We start from the raw sequence: 25,249 nt of genomic DNA, 5'->3' as shown, positions 1-25,249 counted from the left end.
CCTGACCACTGTGACTGACCCAAACTTAAGGAAAGCTTTGACTATGTACAGACTCAGTGACCATAGCCTTGCTATTGAGAAAGGCCGCCGTAGGCAGACCTGGCTCTCAAGAGAAGACAGGCTATGTGCACACTGCCCACAAAATGAGGTGGAAACTGAGCTGCACTTCCTAACCTCCTGCCAAATGTATGACCATATTAGAGACACATATTTCCCTCAGATTACAGCGATCCACAAAGAATTCGAAAACAAACCCAATTTTGATAAACTCCCTTATCTACTGGGTGAAAAACCACAGTGTGCCATCACAGCTGCAAGATTTGTGACCTGTTGCCACAAGAAAAGGGCAACCAGTGTCAATGTATTCAGTAATTATTCCTTATGGTGTGTGGTACCATTTGGATTGTGGTTCAACAATTAAATCCTTCAAATCGTATGCAAACTGGTCTATGTACACTTCACATAGTGTGTCAACTCCTACATCTACCTTGTCTGCTTTGAGATCCCTGTTACTGTGTGAGTGTTCAGGGAGTGTTGTGCTGGAACATGTTGAGTAGGACATCTCTGAATCTGACAGCAGCGAGTCTGAGCAGCACAGGCATTCATCTCCCTTCTCATTCCTGCCTTCTCATTCCTGCATTCCTGTCCACTATTCAAGTACCATATTTACCATAATACTTTATTTCTGCTTTTAAGGTCAGAGTGACACGTTACAACAAATATTTTTAGCATTTGATGAATTCAGAGTCTTTTGGGGGTTTTCAATGTGGTAAATGCAGATTGGCAAACCCATGCTTCAGTTTATTTATTTAAAGCCGCTATGCTGCATCAGTTGGGCTACAGGTTATAATGATTTTAAAGGGGAAATTATATTTCAGATGTCAAAATAATAACATTTTAATTCATTTTAAAAAGTCACCAGAAGTTACCTTCTCTCCCAGAGGGGCATGCCCCCGGACCCCCCCAGCAAAGGAGGGGAAACCCCAGCTATCTTTGCCACCAGCTGCTGAAAGAAAATCCAAAATGGAATTCTCTACAAAATCATGGTTCAATCTTGGTTCAGAGACCATTACACTGAATACTTGAAGATGAAGTTGAAGACAAACTTGAAGGCAAGGACATTATATTATAAAACCAGCCCATTTTGGCTGTGGATATTTAACATTAATCTATTTTCTGTTCACAGTAGTTTAAGATAGCAGTACTTATAATGAACAAAAATATAAACGCAACATGCAACAATTTCAAGGATTTTGCTTAGTTACAGTTCATATAAGCAAATCAGTCAGTTGAAATAAATTCATTAGGCCCTTATCTATGGATTTCACATGACTGGGCAGGGGCACAGCCATGGGTGGGCCTGGGAGGGCATAGGCCTACCCACTTGGGAGCCAGGCCCACCCACTGGGGAGCCAGGCCCAGCCAATCAGAATCAGTTTTTCCACACAAAAGGGCTTCATCTGCAGCATTATGTTGTTTGACAAAACTGCACATTTTAGAGTGGCCTACATTGTCCCCAGCAAAAGCTGCATCTGTGTAATGATCATGCTGTTTAATTAGTTTCTTGATATGCCACACCTGTCAGATGGATGGATCATCTTGACAAAGGATAAAATGCTCACTAACAGGGAGGTAAAAAATATTTGTGCACAATTCTTTTGATAAATAAACTTTTTGTGCGTATGGAAAATTTCTGCCATCTTTTATTTCAGCTCATGAAACATGGGACCAACACTTTACATGTTGCGTTTATATTTTTGTTCAGTATAGTTTGATGGAATGTCAAAATAATTCAGTCATGCACAGCTAAGGCCATGCAGGGTCAGATGAATGTACAACATTTGCATGCTTAATGCTTCAGAATGAATGACAGAGTTCTCAATATCGCTGAAACACTACACTTTATTGAAAGTCAGTTATAATACAAAACAATTCCTTAGAAATAACTTAAAGACTATGTATTTAATTGAATTTCTATGGCATTTGCGTCCCTCAGCTTTTCAACCATGAAAAACACTTAATGACAAATAGTTACACATTATACACGTTTTTGTTTATATTGAACTGTTTATTAATAATAAAACATAATGCATGTCCTTTCTACTGCAAAACTGTATCTTTAATGCATTGTTTAAAGAGACTTCGCTAAGCGTGTTAGTATCTTTCCTCATACATCTCCTCCAGAATCTAATCAAGCATCTGACGCAATTACACAAGATGTTAGTTCTGGGTTTCTGAGATTACTCATTACACAAAATATATATAAGGACCTTGAGCATTCCCTCCAGGGCAAACTGTTATTGGGGGAAGAGTCTATATTAAAGAAAGTTGTTAGCTAATCACAACCTTTTAGAGTGTTATAATTTGGTGTGTCTAAATAAAGTGTCATTAGTGTTAGGCTAATCAATTTAAATGAAGGGAAATTACATTGTGAGCGATTAATCATATAACTTTAGTAAATTATTTTTAAAGGGTTAATGACATTAGATTTGAGCAGCTGTGGCCTCCATTTAAGAAAATCCTCAATTACAAAAAATTTGTCATTGGTATTACCATAATTGCATTGTCTTCCGACAGGTGGGTCACTCCTACGCGATGCTCATCCCTCAACCGACAGTGCAGGCTGAATCTGACGTACAACAATGGCATCATTGGTGTTACTACTCCTACTGGTGGCACAAGGTTATTGTCAAAATGATTTAAAGTCATTAATCGGCCATATTAATTGATTTAGAATGTGAAGATATACCCAAATACATTTAAATAAAAACAATTAAACAAAAATAAAGTTAATTTCTTCCAAAATGCCATGCCCAAAAGGCACTGCAAATCAAGAATGACCCTGATGTGTTATTTAGAGACAGGGTCACTGTACCCTATGTCATAGCTGGATACCTCATAGGCCCATATTGGCAGCTATGGGCATGGTATGTGGGTGTCACCTCCATCCAGGTTCCATGTTACTCATCGACCAATCAGAGTGGACACCCTATGTTCACTTGGCAACATGGGATGGAGGGTATTGACAGTTTGTCAGTTTGTCCTCCAATATTGTTCTATGAGTTCCACTTTAAAGTCTCATCTCACACACACCTGCAGGGCTCTAACACCTTCAAAGAGTGGAGTGGATTCAAATAGTCTGTCAGAAATCTAGGATGGGGATATATGGGAGAGGTCAGGATGGAATGCCTGATTCCCTTCACCTGAACCAGGGTGTGATTTTTAGGGGTCGGAGAGGCAGGTTGGGACTGTAGTTAGTGGTGTTGAGGTGCTGTGGTGGGGTCCTTCTCTCCTCTCACACCTCCATTGGGCTCTGGGGCCCCTCTGTGCCCTGTGGGGGGTCTGGCTGCAAACGGCAGATGGGTTTGTTGCACATGGGGCAGACACTGCGGATCTCCAGCCATTTTAACAGACACCTGCGTGGGGGCAGAGCGGGGAAGGTATTATATTATAGACAGACAGAGAGAGAGACAGAGAGAAAGAAAGAGAGAGAGAGAGAGAGATAGATTCAGACTGACAGAAAACAGAGAAAAACATTTGCAATGTACAGACAGTGAGCATAGCCTTGCTATTGGGAGAGGCCGCCATAGGCAGACCTGGCTCTCAAGAGAAGAAAGGCTATGTGTACACTGCCCACAAAATGTGGTGGAAACTGAGCTACACTTCCTAACCTTCGGCCAAATGTATGACAATATGAGACACACATATTTCCCTCAGATTACAAGGACCCAAAAATTATTTGAAAACAAATCAAATATTGATAAGCTCCGTTATCTGTTAGGTGAAATACCGCAGTGTGCAATCATCGCAGCAAAATGTGTGACCTGTTGCGATAAGAAAAGGGCAACTGGTGGAGCACAAACACCAAAGTAAATAAAACCTATATTTATCTGGTTATTTATTTCCCCTTGTCATTTGTACTTCTACTATTTGCACATTGTAACAACACTGTACACAGTTAATAATATAACAATTCAGGGGAAGGTTAAACTGTACACACCACCCTGCATATTATTATATAGGCCATTGGCTACTAACATGTCAAACATATCCTGTGAGAGAAGTCATTAGACTAGGGCAGGGGTGTCAAACTCATTTTGCCCCGGGGGCCACATTCCGTCTTCAAAGAGGCCGCACTGAAAATGTGTTATATTTCATCGCAGTCTAAATTTAAAAGAAATAGTTGTGTCACGACTTCCTCCGAAGCTGCCTCCTCTCCTTGTTCGGGCAGGCTTCTGCCTTCTAGCCACTGCCACTCCTCATCTCATCATTCCATTTGTTTTGTCTTGTTTTTACACACACCTGGTTCATATCCCCTCATCAGTCCCTGTATAAGTATTCCCTCTGCCCCCCATGTCTTTGTGTGTGATTGTTTCATGTGGAGGTGTCGATAGCTCGGTGGAGCTTTATGTACCGTATCGCCTGGATTTTCACCTGTGTGTTTTGTTTTCTCCAGTGCGCCGTTATTACCGCACTGTAGTTGTTTTGCACATTGCTGCGTACTGCTGTATCTGCCGAATAAACTATTTATTCTGTGATTTAGCCCTCCTGCGCCTGACTCCTTCCAAATCACCCGCTACAAGTTGTCTATCAATTGTTTTTGGAATTTTCTATGCTCATGCCCAACAGCATGGAGTCGTTGAGCGGGTCCGGGAGCATTCCAACATGTTAGCCAGCTTGGGTGAAGCGATGGATCGGGTTCTCCAGGTCCTCCAGCGCCTGGAGAGGAGAGGACCCAACCCTGCGGAACCAGCCGAGCAACCGGATCCAGCCACCCACACCCCAGCGCCCAGAGGTATTCACCTGTCTCGACCGAGGGAATATGACGGGACAGCGGCCCGCTGCCAGGGTTTCCTCATGCAGTTGGACCTCTATTTTACCACCATCAGCCCGGCTCCATCGGGTCGGGAGAAGGTGTCCGCCCTCGTCTCCTGCCTCTCGGGGAAAGCCCTGGAGTGGGCCAACGTGGTCTGGAGTGAAGGAGGAGACGTGTTGGACAACTACGGGGAGTTCGCTCGCCTCTTCCGGGCAGTCTTCGATCATCCCCCTGAAGGAAGAGAGGCAGGCGAGTGGCTGGTCCATCTGAGGCAGGGGACGAGGACCTCGCAAGACTTTGCCCTGGAGTTTAGAACTCTAGCGGCTGGGTCTGGGTGGAACGAGCGGGAACCTCATCGACCACTTCTGGTGCAGCCTGCGTGAGGACATCCGATGGGAGCTAGCCTCCCGGGATACCACGTTGATCTTCAATCAACTGGTGGACATGGCCATCCGGTTGGACAACCTGCTGGCTTCGAGAGGACGTCCTGGAAGGTGCCTGCCATGTTTCACCCCCCTTCAACCCGGATCACGTTCCGATGGAGCTGGGTGGTGCAGCGATCCGGGAGAACGGAGGATGACAGATCCAGTGTCACTCTTGTGGCAAGAGAGGACATTCTGCTGTCGTCAGAGTTCATCTGGGTCTGGAGGCGGCAGGCAGGGCACTCTCGCGTCACCTTAGGCAGCGCAAACCCTCACTCGTTCAGAGCCCTCTGCTGCGCATTTCACCATCCACGTCAACTTTCCTGATTACACTGTAGTTCCCCAGTGTTAGGTGCTGGTCGATTCAGGCGCTGCTGGGAACTTTATGGACAGGTCTTTAGCTAATAGTCTACGTATTACCTTGGTTCCCCTGTCCATTCCATTGCCCATCAAAGCACTTGACAGTCGACCATTAGGGTCAGGTTTTGTTAGGGAGGTTACAGCACCAGTCACTATGATTACGCAGGAGACCCATAGAGAGCAAATCACCTTTTATATTATTGAGTCCCCTGACTTCCCTGTTGTGTTGGGCCTTCCCTGGCTAGCACTACACGACCCCACCTTTTCATGGCCGCAGAGGGTTCTCACTGGGTTTATTTGAACAGTGAGAGACAGAATAACAACAAAATAATCCAGAAAAACGCATTTCAAAAATGTTATAAATTGATTTGCATTTTAATGAGGGAAATAAGTATTTGACCCCCTCTCAATCAGAAAGATTTCTGGCTCCCAGGTGTCTTTTATACAGGTAACGAGCTAAGATTAGGAGCACACTCTTAAAGGGAGTGCTCCTAATCTCAGCTTGTTACCTGTATAAAAGACACCTGTCCACAGAAGCAATCAATCAATCAGATTCCAAACTCTCCACCATGGCCAAGACCAAAGAGCTCTCCAAGGATGTCAGGGACAAGATTGTAGACCTACACAAGGCTGGAATGGGCTACAAGACCATCGCCAAGCTGCTTGGTGAGAAGGTGACAACAGTTGGTGCGATTATTCGCAAATGGAAGAAACACAATATAACTGTCAATCTCCCTCGTTCTGGGGCTCCATGCAAGATCTCACCTTGTGGAGTTGCAATGATCATGAGAACGGTGAGGAATCAGCCCAGAACTACACGGGAGGATCTTGTCATTGATCTCAAGGCAGCTGGGACCATAGTCACCAAGAAAACAATTGGTAACACACTACGCCGTGAAGGACTGAAATCCTGCAGCGCCCGCAAGGTCCCCCTGCTCAAGAAAGCACATATACAGGCCCGTCTGAAGTTTGCCAATGAACATCTGAATGATTCAGAGGAGAACTGGGTGAAAGTGTTGTGGTCAGATGAGACCAAAATTGAGCTGTTTGGCATCAACTCAACTCGCCGTGTTTGGAGGAGGATGAATGCTGCCTATGATGACCCCAAGAATACCTTCCCCACCGTCAAACATGGAGGTGGAAACATTATGCTTTGCGGGTGTTTTTCTGCTAAGGGGACAGGACAACTTCACCGCATCAAAGGGACGATGGACGGGGCCATGTACCGTCAAATCTTGGGTGAGAACCTCCTTCCCTCAGCCAGGGCATTGAAAATGGGTCGTGGATGAGTATTCCAGCATGACAATGACCCAAAACACACGGCCAAGGCAACAAAGGAGTGGCTCAAGAAGAAGCACATTAAGGTCCTGGAGTGGCCTACCCAGTCTCCAGACCTTAATCCCATAGAAAATCTCTGGAGGGAGCTGAAGGTTCGAGTTGCCAAACATCAGGCTCGAAACCTTAATGACTTGGAGAAGATCTGCAAAGAGGAGTGGGACAAAATCCCTCCTGAGATGTGTGCAAACCTGGTGGCCAACTACAAGAAATGTCTGACCTCTGTGATTGCCAACAAGGGTTTTGCCACCAAGTACTAAGTCACGTTTTGCAGAGGGGTCAAATACTTATTTCCCTCATTAAAATGCAAATAAATTTATAACATTTTTGACATGCTTTTTTCTGGATTTTTTAGTTGTTATTCTGTCTCTCACTGTTCAAATAAACCTACCATTAAATGTATAGACTGATCATGTCTTTGTCAGTGGGCAAACGTACAAAATCAGCAGGGGATCAAATACTTTTTTCCCTCACTGTACATCCCCTGTCGCAGGCTGAAACGGTGGCTATGGAGACATACGTCTCTGAGTCCCTGCGCCAGGGGTTCATACGTCCCTCTACTTCACCCGCCTCCTCAAGTTTCTTTTTCGTGAAGAAGAAAGACGGAGGTCTGCGCCCTTGCATTGATTACCGTGCACTTAATCAAACTACCATTCGCTATAGTTACCCTCTACTCCTCATCTCCTCTGTTATCGAATCAATGCATGGGGCGCGCTTCTTCACGAAATTAGATCTCAGGAGTCCATACAACCTGGTGCATGTCCGGGAAGGGGACGAGTGGAAGACAGCATTTAGCACAACCACGGGGCATTATGAATACCTGGTGATGCCGTACAGGTTGATGAATGTTCCATCAGTCTTCCAGTCCTTTGTGAACTAGGTGTTTCAGGACATGCTTGGTCACGGTGTGGTGGTCTACATCGATGACATTCTGGTGTATTCCGCTACGCGCGCCGAGCATGTGTACCTGGTTCGCAGAGTGCTGGGCCGACTGTTGGAGCATGACCTATATGCCAAGGCAGAAAATAGTCTGTTCTTCCAACAATCTGTCTCCTTCCTCGGATACCACATCACCACCTCAGGTGTGGAGATGGAGGGAGACCGCATTTCAGCCGTGCGTAATTGGCCGACTCCAACCACGGTAAAGGAGGTGCAGCGCTTCATTGGCTTTGCCAATTACTATCGGAGGTTTACGACACAGAGGAGAGGCCCATAGACAACACCCCCATACTCCCGGCCTCCTGCATTGTGGCGCCGGTGGTGTGGGCGGTAGACATGGACATAGAGCGGGCGTTACGCACAGAGCCATCTCCACCTCAATGCCCAGCTGGGCTGCGGTATGTGCCGTCTAGTGTCCATGAGCGTCTTATCTATTGGGCACACACGTCCTCCTCCTCTGGTCACCCAGGCATCGGCCGTACAGTGCGCTGCCTGACCGGGAAGTACTGGTGGCCTACCTTGGCTAAGGACGTGAGGGTGTATGCCTCCTCCTGCTCGGTCTGCGCCCAGAGTAAGGCACCTAGGCACCTTCCAGTGGTTAAGTTACATCCCTTACCAGTTCCACAACGGCCATGGTCCCACTCATTGATTGACTTCCTAACTGATCTTCCCCTCTCTCAGGGTAACACCACCATCCTGGTCGCTGTGGACCGCTTTTCTAAAGCCTGCCGCCTCCTTCCTCTGCCCGGTCTCCACACGGCCCTGCCAACTGCGGAAGCCCTGTTTACTCACGTCTTCCGGCAATACGGGGTGCCAGAGGACATAGTGTCTGACCGGGGTCCCCAGTTTACGTCTAGGGTCTGGAAGATGTTCATGGAACGTCTGGGGGTCTTGGTCAGCCTGACCTCTGGGTTTCACCCCGAATCTAATGGGCAGGTGGAACGGGTGAATCAGGATGTGTGTAGGTTCCTATGGTCCTACTGCCAGGACCAGCCGGGGGAGTGGTCGTGTTCTTGCCATGGGCCGAATATGCCCAGAACTCTCTCCACCACTCCTCCACTAACCTATCTCCATTTCAATGAGTTTTAGGGTATCAGTCGGTCCTGGCACCATGGCATCAGAGCCAGACCGAAGCTCCTACAGAGGACAACTGGAACGCCGTCCACGTCCACCTCCTGCGCTCCGTGCGTCGCCAGAAACCCAACGCTGACCGCCACCGCAGTGAGGCCACGGTCTTTGTACCGGGTGATCGGGTCTGGCTCTCGACCCAGAACCTGCCCCTCCGCCTGCCCTGCCGGAAGCTGAGCCCGCGTTTTGTGGGGCCATTCAAAGTCCTGAGGAGAGTTAACGAGGTTACGTATAGGTTGCTGTTCCCTCCTGATTACCGTATTAACCCCTCGTTTCACGTATCTCCCTCAGGCCGGTGGTGGCTGGTCCGCTCCAGGAGTCTGAGGTGCGGGAGGTCCCTCCGCCCCCTCTGGACATCGAGGGGCCCCCGGCGTACTCCTGGATTCGAGGCGTCGGGTGGGGGGCCTTCAGTACCTCGTGGAGTGGGAGGGGTACGGTCCGGAGGAGCAGTGCCGGGTCCCGGTGAGGGATGTCCTCGATCCCTCCCTGTTGCGGGATTTCCACCGTCGCCATCCGTCTCGCCCTGCTCCCCGTCCTCCTGGCCGTACCCGAGGCCGGTGTCGGCGCGCTGCTGGAGCTGCGCGTCAAGGGGAGGGTACTGTCACGACTTCCTACGAAGCTGCCTCCTCTCCTTGTTCGGGTAGGCTTCGGCATTCGTCGTCACCGGCCTTCTAGCTACTGCCGCTCCTCATCTCATCATTCCATTTGTTTTGTCTTGTTTTTACACACACCTGGTTCATATCCCCTCATCAGTCCCTGTATAAGTATTCCCTCTGCCCCCATGTCTTTGTGTGTGATTGTTTCATGTGGAGGTGTCGATAGCTCGGTGGAGCTTTATGTACCTTATCGCCAGGATTTTCACCTGTGTGTTTTTTGTTTTCTCCAGTGCGCCGTTATTACTTCACTGTAGTTGTTTTACGCATTGCTGCGTACCGCTGTATCTGCCGAATAAACCATTTATTCTGTGATTTACCCCTCCTGCGCCTGACTCCTTCCAAATCACCCGCTACAAGTTGTCTATCAATTGTTTTAGGAATTTTCTATGCTCATTTCGGCAATTGTTACACACTCATTTTTTTTACTCAAATCACACGCGGGCCGGATTGAATGGGCTTCCGGGCCGTATGTTTGACACCCCTGGACTAGGGAGAGACAGATGGCTTGCGTTAGGGGTAAACAGGCTCATATAGTCAAATGACAAAGTCACACAGACAGTAAATGCCTGTCACTTTGACACTACACCTGGAGGGCTTTGTCATGATTTTTTAACATTACAATTTTAGTGTTTCATTGCTTTTGATCTCTTCCCTCTGAGTATACCTGCAGCTGTTCACTTCATGCCATCAAAGCCAAGACTGTGGGAAGGGACTTACTTCTTGTGGAAGGCATGTGAGCAGGTACAAACTCCAAGCTCGTCTCTGCTTTTGAACTCTTCTAAGCACACGGCACAGGTCTGCTGTAGGATGGGAAAGAGATCACGTTTACACTCCCCTTCAAAAAACTAACTCTCTCACTCCCCACCATAACCCTCTGATGCCAAGGCCAATATTATATCCCCCTGCTGAAACAAAATGTTCTTATTTGTAAAGTGCATAGCTGGACCAATGAAATCAACTTACTCCAAGAAGACTCAGTTTCTTTCCTGCTCCTTTCAAAACAACCTAGAAACAAAGATGCATATATTTGACAGAGGGAACTATTTTATACAATAAAATAAAAACAAAAGAACAGCTTTATAAATCCATATAAATCAATTTTCTAAACATATCATCAACAACAACATCTGCCAATCCAAAGATATCAAGAAGCAACAGATCAAAGTCATCATGAATTGAGAAATGTACAACTTTTTTGAAGAGTTTTGTTTAGTGTTTGTATGTCTGACAGTACAAATGTTTATTCAAACAAGATGAAATTACCTCATTATATCCGTATTGCTCCCTTGTGCCTTGTCGCCTTAACCTGAAACAGAATGATAAAAAGGGATTACATTTTTTTATTTTTGACACTGGCAGATACACATAGTGTTTTGACGCCAAATAATTTCATATTAGATTAATCTGGTATGAAAATATAAACGCAACATGTAAAGCGTTGGTCCCATGTTTCATGAGCTGAAATAAAAGATCCCAGAAATGTTCCATACCCACAAAAAGCTTATTTCTCTCAAATGTAGTGCACAAATTTGTTTACATCCCTGTTGGTGAGCATTTCTCCTTTGCCAAGATAATCCATCCACCTGACAGGTGTGGCATATCAAGAAGCTGATTAAATAGCATAATCATTAAACAGGTACAGCTTGTTCTGGGGACAATAAAAGGCCACTCTGAAATGTGCAGTTTTGTCACACAACACAATGCTACAGATATCTCAAGTTTTGAGGGAGCGTGCAATTGGCATGCTGACTGCAGGAATGTCCACCAGAACTGTTGCCAGAAAATGTTATGTTTATTTCTTTACCATAAGCCACCTGCAACGTCGTTTTAGAGAATTTGGCAGTACGTTCAACCGGCCTCACAACCGCAGACCACGTGTATGGCGTCGTGTGGCTGAGCAGTTTGCTGATGTCAATGTTGTGAACAGAGTGCCTCATGGTGGTGGTGGGGTTATGGTATGGGTTGGCATAAGCTATGGACAACGAACACAATTGCATTTTATCGATGGCAATTTGAATGCACAGAGATACCGTGACGAGATCCTGAGGCCCATTGTCGTGCCATTCATCCGCCGCAATCACCTCATATTTCAGCATGATAATGCACGGCCCCACGTCGCAAGGATCTGTACACAATTCCTGGAAGCTGAAAATATCCCAGTTCTTCCATGGCCTGCATACTCAACAGACATGTCACCCATTGAGCATGTTTGGGATGCTCTGAATCGACGTGTATGACAGCGTGTTCCAGTTCCCACCAGTATCCAGCAACTTCGCACAGCTATTGAAGAGGAGTGGGACAACATTCCACAGGCCACAATCAACAGCTTGATCAACTCTATATGAAGGAGATGTGTCACGCTGCATGATGCAAATGGTGGGCACACCAGATACTGACTGGTTTTCTGATCCACGCACCTACCTTTTTAAAAAAGGTATCTGTGACCAACAGATGCATATCTGTATTCCCAGTTGTGACATCCATAGATTAGGGCCTAAATGATTTATTTCAATTGACTGATTTCCTTATATGAACTGTAACTCAGCAAAATATTTGAAATTGTTAAATGTTGCGTTTATATTTTTGTTCAGTATATCTAATCTCTCTATCATATCATGTCTCATTGTGCCCAATGTGTTGGCATGGAGACCAGTTTTCCCTATAGTATTCACATGAATGTCAAATGCAAGTCACAATGTGTCTACACTTGGCTGTGCTACAGCTGCAAAGCACTTGATCAGGAGCAAATTTCAGTATGTATTTTTGGTTCTTCATCTGGACAACAAGAAAGTGTAGAATATGTTGCCTCAGATTTGGCCAGAAAACACATTTTGCTCCAGGTGTAAACACAGTCTTAGCAAAAAGCCTGGCAGCTGATGATGTCATGAGGTTGTTCAATACCTAGCATTAATCACATTGTTGTTTAAAACCTATTGTACTACCTGATTGTGTCTGCCTCAGGGTTGTACTTCCCAAAGCAGGATCAATAATTTAGCCAGCTGAGCTAACATTGACAAAAACATAACTCTTTAACATTGTGGTCTATAAAGGAAGCTATAGCTGACTATGGGTTACTGAGAGTACCACACCCATAAGTCATTGACCTTGCTTAATGATATAGCCCCTACACTCTTAGAAAAAAATGGTGCTATCTAGAACCTAAACGGGTTCTCCGGCTGTCCCCATAGGAGAACCCTTGTTGGCTCCAGCTAGAACCCTTTTGGTTCCAGGTAGAACCGTTTGGGTTGCCTGTAGAACCCTTTCCACAGAGTTTTATAACCTGGAACCCAAAATGGTTCTCCTGTTGGGACAGCCGTATAACCTTTTTTTAACCCTTTTTTCCAAGAATGTAGGTGATCACTGCCGTGAATTAAGCCTCACCTGAACATGTAGCAGCAGAAGATCAGGCTGAGCATGAAGATGAAGAGGCCGATGCCCAGGATGATGACGTACACGTTGAGGGGCAGGTTGTAGATATCTTCCGATGTCATCTTGCCGTAAGGGTCTGAGCTCTGCGATCCTAAACCGCACAGACATCCTGAGAGGAGAAAGACAGAGAGCCTTGAGTCTAATTGACCAAACTCTACAGGCCCTTCTGTCCTTGCACACAAAAGACAAGAGGGGTTCAGTGCGTACGTCATTCTCAATAATGGATTCTGAAGCACATTTCAGTGACGTGGATGTTTTACATTCGAGGAATTAGTATGTTTTACATGTGGCATTTCAAAACATTAAGTGGTGTGTGTGTGTTGGTGTGTTCATCTACTAAGTGCACAGAGGATGTTTTACATCTGAAGCAGACTGAATCTAATTAAATTTGGAATTTGGAATGTCCTATTAGCATGAATGTTTTCCATTCTTTTATCCTCTGAGGTAGGCTGCAGAGTCTGTCTGACCAGCACTGGACTCTTGGTTCATCTCATTGCATGTGTGCTCCCAAGGCTGGGCATGCATATTGCATACTGTTAGCCATTCAGCAGCTTCTTGTTTCACATATCAATATAACACTACTTCCATTGTTGAACTTCATTGAGTTGCACAAACTTTTCACAAAGTAATTAGTTACTTCAACTGAAAAGTGAGCTGTCAGTGGGAGTGGGGTGTGTGTTGGACCAGCTCTCCTAGTAAGGCCTGTGTGTGTGTCCCATGTCTGAAGGCCACCCCAGCAGCCAGGCACTCGATAATGACATCAAGAAAAACACTTTAGTAACATTCCTTGGAGGCTAATCTGTTACAAAACATTTCCATAACCAATGTTTCCAGCACAGAAACATTCCACGACCACATATTCTCTCCATTCATGGTCCTTCAAACACAAACTCTATCCCTATAATTAAACATCTAAAAGCAATTACATAGGAATAACAACATTATTTTTGTTAGACTGAAATGTGTTACACATCCCACATACAAAAATACTACAGTTTACGATAGAGTACTATAGAACTTACTATAGAATTCTGTAGTAAACTGTAGTATACTCCACACTGTAGTATCCCTCAATCATGTGTAGTACCTACTATAGAATTGTGTAGTTTAATGTAGAATACTAAATTACACACTGTAGTATCCCTAGATCATGTGTAGTACCTTACTATAGAATTTTGTAGTACACTGTAGAATACACTACACATTGTAGTATCCCTCGATCATGTGTAGTCCTTACTATATAATTTTATAGTATACGGTAGAATACTATAGTAAATACTACAGTATTATCCACAAAAACACTGTAGTAAATACTACAGTAATGTCTGCAAAAGCACTAGTGTCCGCAAAAACACTATATAAAAAGAAAAGTAATACTACAGTTTTGATTTGCATATACCCCACCCATTCCCCGCCCCCATATTCCAATTTATGCCACCCGTGAGTGAGAAACCTACATACCAAGTATAGACCATATATTGTGTTCCATACAGGTTATAGAAAAAAGCATACACTATGAGCAATTGGTTCAGTCTGCAGACCTGCCTGCCTACAGGTTATGGTACATTTGCTATTTTAGTATTTGTCCAGTAGGTTTCCTCAAGGAGAAAGCCCCCACTTCTATGTCAAATATAGTAAAATAAAAACACTATAGTAAATACTACAGTAAACTACAGTAATGTCTGCAAAAACACTACAGTGAGTAATACAGTAAAGTCCACTACAGTGAATACTATTGTATATAAAGATAGTAACACTACAGTATTTATACCATTTTATACTATATTATTTTTTCATGTGGATTGTTTGTCGGCCTGGGGATGTCTGTGTGTATGTGAGTGTGTGTACAGTGCCTTCAGAAAGTATTCATACCCCTTGCCTTAATCCACATTTTGTTGTTACAGTCTGAATTCAAAATTGATTAAATAGATTTTCTTTCTCTCACCCACACAATACCCCATAATGACAAAGTAAAAACATGTTTTTAGAAATGTTTGCTTGGGGACTGTGAAGAGAACCCTGATGGCATGTCTTGTGGGGTATGTATGGGTATCTGATCTGAATGTTATTTGATTATGCAGACAATCTGGAATTTTCGACACAGTAATATTTCTCATAAGGAGAAGAAAAGCAGTTCATCTCTCGTCAACCCTTAACCAGGAAAGACGGGCATGCATGTTGTTGATGTTAGTTCGGTATGTGCAGTTAAAGGAAACTCCACCCAAAAACTATATTTTTGTATTTGTTTCATTAGTCAGTTAGTGATATACTGTATTCCCAAAATGTTCTCAAAATACAGAAATATGGCCTGTATGATGCATTTCGCATCATATGATGCAAAATGCACATATCTTGAAAACTTGATTGCTGAATGCAAAACATTTTGGGAATATATCAACAATGGACTAATGAAACAAATACCAAAATATAGTTTTTGGGTGGAGTTTTCCTTTAAGGGCAAGGCGTGCTGCTCTGTTTTGAGCCAGCTGCAGCTTTGCTAGGTCTTTCTGTGCTGCACCAAACGCCTGAAGGTACCTTGTTCATCTGTACAAACAATAGTACGCAAGTATAAACACCGTGGGACCACGCAGCCGTCATACCGCTCAGGAAGCAGACGCGTTCTGTCTCTTAGAGATGAACGTACTTTGGTACAAAAAGTGCAAATCAATCCCAGAACAACAACAAAGAACCTTGTGAAGATGCTGGAGGAAACAGGTACAAAGCTATCTGTATCAACAGTAAAACGAGTCCTATATCGACATAACCTGAAAGGCCGCTCAGCAAGGAAGAAGCCACTGCTCCAAAACCGCCATAAAAAAGCCAGACTATGGTTTGCAACTGCACATGGGGACAAAGATCTTACTTTTTGGAGAAATGTCCTCTGGTCTGATGAAACAAAAATAGAACTGTTTGGCCATAATGACCATTGTTATGTTTGGAGGAAAAAGGGGGTATCTTGCAAGCCGAAGAACACCATCCCAACTGTGAAGCACGGGGGAGGCAGCATCATGCTGTGGGGGTGCTTTGCTGCAGGAGGGACTGGTGCACTGTACAAAATAGATGGCATCATGAGGAAGGAAAATGATGTGGATATATTGAAGCAACATCTCAAGACATCAGTCAGAAAGTTAAAGCTTGGTCGCAAATGGGTCTTCCAAATGGACAATGACCCCAAGCATACTTACAAAGTTGTGGCAAAATGGCTTAAGGACAACAAAGTCAAGGTATTGGAGTGGCCATCACAAAGCCCTGACCTCAATCCTATAGACAATGTGTGGGCAGAACTAAAAAAGCGTGTGCGAGCAAGGAAGCCTACAAAACTGACTCAGTTACACCAGCTTTGTCAGGAGGAATGGCCCAAAATTCACCCAACTTATTGTGGGAAGCTTGTGGAAGGCTACCCAAAACTTTTGACCCAAGTTAAACAATTGAAAGGCAATGCTATCAAATACTAATTGAGTGTATGTAAACTTCTGAACCACTGTGAATGTGATGAAATAAATAAAAGCTGAAATAGATCATTCTCTCTACTATTATTCTGACATTTCACATTCTTAAAATAAAATGGTGATCCTATCTGACCTAAAACAGGGAATTTTTACTAGGATTAAATGTCCGGAACTGTGAAAAACTGAGTTTAAATGTATTTGGCTAAGGTGTATGTAAACTTCCGACTTCAACTGTATCTGATTTTAGAGAAGCTTCCATTGAGGAACACTCTCTGGGTTCTATTGGATAAATAACTCTCCAACCATGTGATGGCAGGTGATGTAGATCCGCTTTTCGTTTTTGATGCACCCCACTGTTGGAACAATCTGCAGATCTCGTTGAAATTGGATGTTCTGGTGCCGCTCCGGCAGTTTAGGGTATTGATTGAAGACCAGGTAGCTGAGAGATTTTGGTGTATTTTTGTGTATTTTAACTGTTGCTTGTATTCTATAAAATGTGTAAATTGTAAAATGCAGGGCACCCTAGTAAAATATACTTTGGTCTCAATTGGACTTCCTGTTCAAATAAAGGTAAAAAAATAAATAGTAAAGCCATAGCAAGTGAGTTTTATATTAATTAATTTAGCTTCCTTCCACGCCGGTGGACACACACACTCCTTTTAGGCTTTAGTTAAAGATATAGCAAATATGGGTGGCAATACAGTCTGCTACCATTCTCAATAGTGTCCCATCAAGGTTGTCTATACCTGGTGGCTCATCATTATTGAAGGATGACAATAGTTTTTCCACCTCTCCCACACTAACTTGACCAAATTCAAAACAGCATTCCTTCTATTTCATTACTAGATCTTAATATGATGGTTCAGTGTTCAATGTTGTCATTTCACTTCTAAGTTTTTCCACTTTACTAGTGAAATAGTCATCGAAATGATTGGCAACATCGAAAGGTTTTGTTATAAATGACCCATCAACTTCAATGAACTATGGAGATTCATTGGGTTTTCTGCCCATGATATCACTTAAGGTACTCCAAAGTTTTTTTCCATTGTGTTTTATGTAATTTATTTTTGTTTGGTAATATAATGTATTCTTCTTTTTGTTAAGTCTAGTTGCAACTTTTCTCAATTGACAGTATGTCAACCAATCAGCTGAGCAGTCTGACTGGTTTGCCACCTAATTTGCATAATTTATTTGAACCATAAAATGCTTCAATTCATCATCAATCCAGGGGGTTCTAACAGTTTTCACAGTTAGTTTCTTAACAGGTACATGCTTGTCAACAATTGGCATGAATAATTGTACTGTGTGTGTGTGTGTGTGTGATGGTGGAAGAGGAGGAAGAGGAGGAGGAGAGACTCCATGGGATTACCAAGCAGGAACAGATGGATCAGCTGTTTCAAAAAGGGTTCCAGCGTAAGCCTGAGCTGGATGTCACTAGAATGGCCTACAGGCCTAGAGTGTGTGTCACCTGGGAAGACCACAATGGAAAAACCCTCTACTCAGACGTTTAGACGTGTGTGTGTGTGTGTGTGTGTGTGTGTGTGTGTGTGCTGTGTGTGTGTTGTGTGTGTGTGCTGTGTGGGTCTGAGGGGAGATGGGGAATTGGGTTCTTTCAGTCCATGCAGCCATTTCAGACCATCATCAGCAGAACTATCTAGGGAGAGAATGGTGAGCAACCCTAAGGTCTAATGCCACCCATAGTCCCACAATGAGTAGAGTACTTTCTGGGTCAAAGGTCACTCTCTGCCTGTGTAAAGGTCAGGCCAGAAGGGCCATTCCACCGTCTCTGTCTCTGAGGGGGGTGGGGTGCTGGGTTTGGGTGAGGGAGGGGGCATCTGTAATTTTAGGAGGATGTTAGTAAATCATTGATAGTCGAGCTCTAAGAGGTAGGCCACTCTTTGAACACATGCTGTCTGGGAGAGGGTTTAGGGCTAAGCAAAACAGACAGGACCATAAGAGTCGTATCCATTCAGATGCAAACCAATTGTAACGTTACAAAACATTGTTACACCACAAACACAAAGGTCATTGTTACACGACTACACATAGGAAGGACACACTCACCGTTACACCACCGGACCGGGTGCATTAAATCAGCTTCCAGACGGCCAGAGACCCAGGGAATCAGTGGATTGGGGTCAAAACGTCTGAAGTCACTCACGACCACCAGGGTCACTGTGTCTCGGATCACAACCACTCCTAGGTCTTTGTTTGTTGGGGTGCAGACAGATCGAGGAGCTTGTCTTCCAGACAATGATGTGAGTCCAAACTCTTCTGTCCCCAATGAAAAGGACTGATTAGTCAATCCTTATTGTGTTTGTAGGCTATGAGTCAATCCCTTTGGGATAAAAACTCTCAGTTCCTCAAGAAGCTCTCTTGTGGATGATGCTCTGTTTTCCAGTAAAATATTACAAAAACAAGTCATTCATTGTTGAAATCCACTCTCCTTTGTGATGATTTAGGTAAGCATGATGTGAATAATCAAGCAACGTCATCAGGAATTGATAGCTACTTTTTTTCAATCAAAAATCATGCTCAAAACAAGTGTGAAAAGGTATTATAGAATCATATATAGCCGTATTGCAATGGCTCCACTCTTCAAATAAACAAAAAGATATCCAGATCATAGCGTTGTTTATATTAGGAGGTAAACATCCAAACCTGGCAGGTTAAAGACATTAGTCCAAAAGGAGAGAAAACATTCTCACAAGGCTTACCCATACCTCCCTTGCTCCTCTGAAGTCCTCCTTCCTCTCGACATAGATTTCCTCTCTTGCTGTTAAAACCTGACTCTGCCAATTATGGGAAACAAAGGAAAGATGTGAATGGCTCCCTGCAGTGCCCAGTGTTCCTGTGAAAGCAGCTCCTCATGCCTGCACTGGCATTGTGCTCTCTGCTCTGTCAGCCCCAACCATCTGCTCCCCCCTTCCTCCAAAACAGACAAAGAGGAGGTGAAAAAAGAGAGAGAGAAAATGAGCCTAACACTGCTAAGTTTAACCCAGGCAGCCGCTCTCCTCTGGTCCCAGTCTCTCTTTTTCTCTCTTGGCTCTCAGTCCTGCTTCCTCATAATGGAGCTAGTGAGCACGCCTCCTCAGCTCAGTTTGTAAACATATCCCTGCTCATGTGATTCGCTGTCTGCATCACAGCTCTGCTTTCACCCGCCCCCTCCTTTCTCTCTGCCTTGCTCACTTTCCCTCTCATTTTACTTCCCTCCCTCCACCGCCCTCTTTCCAGCTGTATGCTATTACTAGGCGACAACAGAGCAGGAGCCATATAGGCAGACAGGCAGAAAGGCAAGCAGGCAGACAGGCAGCAGGCAGACAGATGGGTCGAGTTTCTGGCCGACTACATTGCAGACGCCATGCCAGAGCTTACAACGCCTGGATACATATTCAACATATCAGCTAACCACATCAAATGATATAGCAATCTGATGCCTGACTGCACAGTTGATGACATTGCAGTTGTGGCACGCAACTATTGGTTGATGCAATGCAGTTGGGCAGGAACTCAATGATGGAAACATAGACAGACAATCAGGCAAACAGGTAGGTACACATGAACGGCTCCTAGACCAGGGATGGGCCGGGGGGGGGGGGGGGGTTACGAAGCCCCACAAGCATCTGCGGTCCCTCATGATGAGTTCAGATTCCTGTCCTATACAGATAAGCAGACATTTAGATGGGTTTGACAGTCGGACAATCAGGCAGCCAGTGAATCTGATAGTCAGACAGACAAGCAGATAAACAAAGAGATAAACACACACACACAGACAGACAGACAGACAGACAGACAGACAGACTTAGCGACTATCTTAGAGATAATCAGGACGACAGGCATAATAGGCAGTTTTTAAGAACAAATCTATAGAACTGAATCCTGACAGAGAAAAAGGTGCTCTGTCTATGAGCTGATGTTTGGAAGTGCAGGATGTTACAGTAACTGGCCATCTAGTCTGAGAGCTTGTCTCTTATTGAGAGGGTGGGTAAAACACCTGCATACAACATTATGTTAAACATGGACCCTGAACTAGACAATAAGCATATGAACACAAACTCAGAAAAAATCATTTGGACTATCATCCTTTATCAACCATTACAACCATTTGAAAACTGGAAGAGAACGTAAATGGGGAACAATGACAGTGTAACTTTGGGAACATTAGTTCAACCCACATTTGAGTCCATTCCAATTTACTGACATAGTTATTATGTGCCATCACTAGCTGAAGGTTGTTACACATATAAATGTGGGATAATACAAGTAAAAGACTAATCTACCTAGGCCAGTGTTCTTCAACCCTGGTCCTGGGGACACATCGGATGTGCATGCTTTTGCTCCAGCCCTGTGCTTACACACCTGATTCGTTCAACTAATCAAGGACTTTACTATTAAGTTAATCAGTTGAATGTGTCAGTGCTAGGCTGGAGCAGAAGCCTGCACTCCCGGTCGGTTTCCAGGATCAGGGCTGAAGAACACTGGGGTGTCCAGTGCCAGTCAGCTCAGAGTGTCCATCTCTTTCTCCATGGCATCTATGTTGTTCTCCGCACTGTACTGGGCCCACTTGTTGAGGCGGCTGTAGAGGGGCAATCCCTTTTTCTCTCTGTACAGGTAGACCCCAGTGATCCGGTTCCACTCTGTACTAGAGATGGGGCTGGCATTCTGGTGCTCCTCCAGTTGCTCTTTCTCCTCTTTTTCCAGGGCCACGAAGCCAAAGTAGCTCTTCACGCTCTCAACAGCCAGGATACGGGAGTGCACCTCGGCCGTGCGCTGGAAGAGGTCGTGCTCGTTGGAGCGGAACTGGGACCAGTACGCCTCCTGTTGGTAGCCTAGGGGAGAGCAGCAGCGCTTCATGCACAGCAGGAGAAACAGAACCACTGCCATCCCCGCCACCATCAGCCACCCTAGCAGCTGAAAGGAAAAACACTATGACAATTCACCACAGGAAGAGAAGCCGAACAGCCAAGAAATTAATCCAGGAAACATAAGGGCAATGATAAGCCTTTTAATGTAATGACACAGTGATAAATCATTTTAATTCGGACTTCCTCTTTCCACCAGCTATAATGCCACAAACATATTGTTATCAAACACACAGGAAAATAAAATGGAATAGTGGAATGAGATAAAATGAAATACCTGAGACTCGTACTTCAGCCGGCGTTCAATCTCCGCCCAGAAACCCTGCATCTCCTGTGGGACCGTGGCCTTACAGGGAAACCTGGCCATGACGTCTAACCCCTGTCCAGAGGGAAAACCCTCCAAGGTTGAAGGATCCACAAACTCACTGAGGGCACACACATAGGCCTCCCCACGTAATAGTGAGATGACAGTCCATGTCACGGGAGCCACGGCCGCTCTGCCAACGACAGTGCCTAGGACAGCGAAGGCAGCCACCCCCGATAGTTTCCGGCACCTCCTGAGGCGGCACTCAGACACCAGATCCCAGGTACTCTTATTCAGCATGATGCCAACGAGGTAGAATGCCAGGGCGGGCACCCCGATGGCTGCCAGGCCGTAGAGATAGTTCCGCCCGGAGGAGCACGGGCAGTCGAAGGCAAAGATGTTGTACATGGTCTGACTTGCCACCGTGCCCAGGGCTATCAGGCCATTGAAGATCATTACGTCCTTGCTCTTGAAGAAGAGCGAGACAAACTTGAAGTTCTCTGTGATGAGAGCAGCCATTTTGAAATGTTTGTTGTGTGGTCTGACACTGGAGAGCAATGGAGGATTTTCCTATTTTGGAGCTTGCACACTGGGGAGTCACGCTGCAGAAAGTTAGAGAGATACATGAGATCTTTTTAATCTGAGCTGCCCAGTAAGAGAATATGGTGATAAGAGCATTCTATCTATTGGTAATTGGGGCTGCAACAACTGGGAATGCCTACTTCATTTACTAATGGATTGAATTTGATCGCAGAACATAAAATTAAGTATAACAGTCTAATGTAAGGTAACAGTTTATAACTTGTGTTTCCTGCTAAACTGAAGCTGATCAACTGCATAACTTCATCATTGGTTCATACTAGCACATGCCGTGTAGAGCTAAAGCCCTAAAACAAACCATGTGATTACACAGGAAAATAACAGAGAAGAAAATCTGGAGTAAATTAAGTAATGCAAACTTACATTCTATAGCCGTGAGATAGGATATTTGAGGTAGAACGGTTGAAAAACTAAAACCGTGAGTAAAAGCAAAAATGGGTATATAATTTCCTAAAGTACCAAAGAGTCCATGCTGGTAGGTTTAGGGGAAGAAACATCCCTCTTCGTGTGTGTTGTCTGGGGTCTGGGCATGTTCAGTGACTCATCGTCAGGAATTGCCCTCCGGTTTCCTCTCCCAGTGGAAAAAAAGTTTCTTTCTTTTTAACTGTAAACGTGTTGAATGATCACAGAGCAACATGGCGGCTGCAAGCTGCCATATCAACACAACTGAATATATCTAAGAAACTACACATACAATATAAACAATATTCATTTAAACTTAATTTTACAGTACAAAAATTACCAATTATTTACCAAAACACATGTATGGTAAAATTGTAATTACACAGTAGAATTATGAATTACTTTGGGATTAATTAAATCTAACACCACTAGGCACTAATTAGTACCAGGTACCTTTTGGGAAAAAAATAGCAAAATGTTACATGTTGAGTAAGTCAGTCCATTTCTAACTTGCATCTGTCTGATATCCATGGAGTTGAGCAGTATGTAAAATGAACTATGCAAAACAAGTCAGTCTAAGTCTCAGCACATTCAGCACATGGTTTCTAGGTCCACTCTCTACTAGTTTAAACATATTTGTGTTGAATGTTTAGTATACAGCCCGTGGAAAACAGGCATAAGTGAATAAGTACTATTTAAACAATTACACAATCACACACGGCTAAATGTCTGAGTAGAGGGTTTTTCCATTGTGGTCTTCCCAGGTGACACACACTCTAGGCCTGTAGGCCATTCTAGTGACATCCAGCTCAGGCTTACACTGGAACCATGTTTGAAGCAGCTGATCCATCTGTTCCTGCTTGGTAATCCCATGGAGTCTCTCTTCCTCCTCTTCCACCATATCTTCTTTCCTCCCGTACCTGACTTCGGGTGAGAGAGGCAGTCTTAGCACCGTGTCTTCCCGCATGCCCTCGAAGAACTGCACCACGCACTTGCGGGCAAAATCGCGGCAGTGCAGCACGCATCTCGTCGAAGAGTTTCTGCTCGATGTCCAGGTAGTTGTTCTAGTAGAGAGTCTGGAGGTTGGTGGCATGGTCGTCGAAGCAGGGCTTGATGAGACGGCCCAGTGCACCCAAAATAATGAAGAAGAGGAGGATAGACCATCCAATCGCTTGTCAGGGAAGTATAGTAGAAAGCATTGGCATTCGGAATAGAGAATGGAGGTCATCAGGACGATTGTTTCTGACACACCCCAGTTTCAGGGTTATTTAAAAATGGGAGTACACTCACTTGAGAGTAGCAGCGCACGTTAGCGTTAAACAGCTTTACGAAATGTGCTGTTCCTGAAGACCATGTCCTCCTTGCAGGGCACCTTGGCCATGAGCTTGTCCAGGTCCAGGCCAGTGTTGTTGGGCATGCCTGTGAAAGAATAGAGTACAACTAAGTTAAAGTTGGAATGTTACAAGACTAGACTGGACAAGACTAGTTTTACTCTGGGTGAGGGTTTGGGTCAAAGTCAGAATAAGAGATGCAGTGCTATGAGTTAAGGTTATACTGTAATTAAAAGGTGTTGTGGTTATAGCTACCAGAGAACGGCTTGGGGTCTACACTCACGCTGAAAGCACAGATGAAGATCTTCCCATCCAGCAGAGTGACCAGAATCCACACCATTGGCGCCAGTAGAGCCCTCCGCATCATGGCAGAGAACATGTACCTGCAGAGGGTTATAACATCCCAATAATTACAGGAAGTAGTAGTAGTTGTTGGACTAAAAGCTGTGATGGTAGTGGTAATGGTGTGGTAATAAACACAGGAACATGAGGTGGTTTGACAGCAGCACTTGAAAACTCACTTGACAATGGCAGGATCTTTGCTTCTCTTCCCAATGGGTCTCAATCATTCTTTCATCATGACTCCTGTGGGTCGATTGACCAAGATTCCCAGGAAGAAGAATATTAAAGGCGGGACAAACATCCCTCCCAGTGCGTAGAGTTCGTTGTATTGTGAAATACAGGGGCTGTTGAAGTCAAAGCTGGTATAGAGCTTCACACTGATCAGGGCCAGTACGATGCATATTCCATTTGATATAGACTTGGAGTTGAACTGAAAATACTGCAGAACTAACTTCAGATGTTCCATGGTTTAGTTAGACCGAAGGCTTATGGGACACGTATGACAATGATCCAGTAAAGTGGTCCAACTAGGTTAACACACTAGATACTAGAACAGAAATACTGTACAAAAGTAACTGTAAAAACCTTATTTTAAAAACAGGTAAGATTTGCCCTACCACAAAATAGTCCTCACTGAAGAATAAACTTAATTCCAGTGTTGAATCAAAATGTCACTACCGTACTAGTATTTTCTGTGCTTTTTTAGAGGTTGAGTCTCAAGAGTCCGAGCAGAGGTTGAAAATGCACCAGCCAGGTTAGTGTCCTCTTTGACCACACCCCAGTAGTGTGTGTGCAAGGCTGAGCACCAAGACATCAGAGGCTTTAGGAGAGAATGGAGGGTGTGTTCACTAGCTCCTACTGAGCAGGTGCAACC

The 25,249-nt window shown here is 44.5% G+C and overlaps 1 protein-coding gene and 1 pseudogene across 7 annotated transcripts; both read right to left on the bottom strand.

Annotated features, from left to right (window-relative positions):
• Positions 1-1,883: 1,883 nt before the first annotated feature.
• LOC311110895 (calcium homeostasis modulator protein 2-like) lies at positions 1,884-22,974 on the bottom strand. Of its 6 annotated transcripts, XM_084153519.1 has the most exons (9): positions 22,664-22,811; positions 21,674-22,302; positions 19,252-19,326; positions 18,599-18,808; positions 13,038-13,194; positions 10,920-10,962; positions 10,620-10,661; positions 10,374-10,456; positions 1,884-3,416 (listed from the first exon to the last, which is right to left on the bottom strand). In XM_084153519.1, exons 3-9 carry the CDS (start codon positions 19,253-19,255, stop codon positions 3,296-3,298), a joined length of 660 nt encoding a protein of 219 aa, XP_084009645.1. In that variant the 5' UTR covers positions 19,256-19,326; positions 21,674-22,302; positions 22,664-22,811; the 3' UTR covers positions 1,884-3,295. The 6 variants fall into 6 exon arrangements, with proteins under 6 accessions (XP_084009645.1, XP_084009646.1, XP_084009647.1 ...); XM_084153520.1 differs by lacking the exon at positions 22,664-22,811 and having other exon boundaries at positions 18,599-18,805; positions 21,674-21,693; XM_084153521.1 differs by lacking the exons at positions 21,674-22,302; positions 22,664-22,811 and having other exon boundaries at positions 18,599-18,924; positions 19,252-19,574.
• Positions 22,975-23,423: 449 nt separating this feature from the next.
• LOC311110544 (calcium homeostasis modulator protein 3-like) lies at positions 23,424-24,841 on the bottom strand (annotated as a pseudogene). Its single transcript has 4 exons — positions 24,555-24,841; positions 24,289-24,416; positions 23,989-24,121; positions 23,424-23,873 (listed from the first exon to the last, which is right to left on the bottom strand). The product of its transcript is annotated as a calcium homeostasis modulator protein 3-like (transcript).
• Positions 24,842-25,249: the final 408 nt, after the last annotated feature.

Source organism: Coregonus lavaretus (assembly GCF_964263955.1).
Source record: "Coregonus lavaretus genome assembly, chromosome: 36".
In the NCBI taxonomy this organism is placed as follows: domain Eukaryota; kingdom Metazoa; phylum Chordata; class Actinopteri; order Salmoniformes; family Salmonidae; genus Coregonus; species Coregonus lavaretus.
The sequence above is the reverse complement of the archived record's forward strand: the minus strand, read 5'-3'. Positions and strand labels throughout refer to the sequence as shown.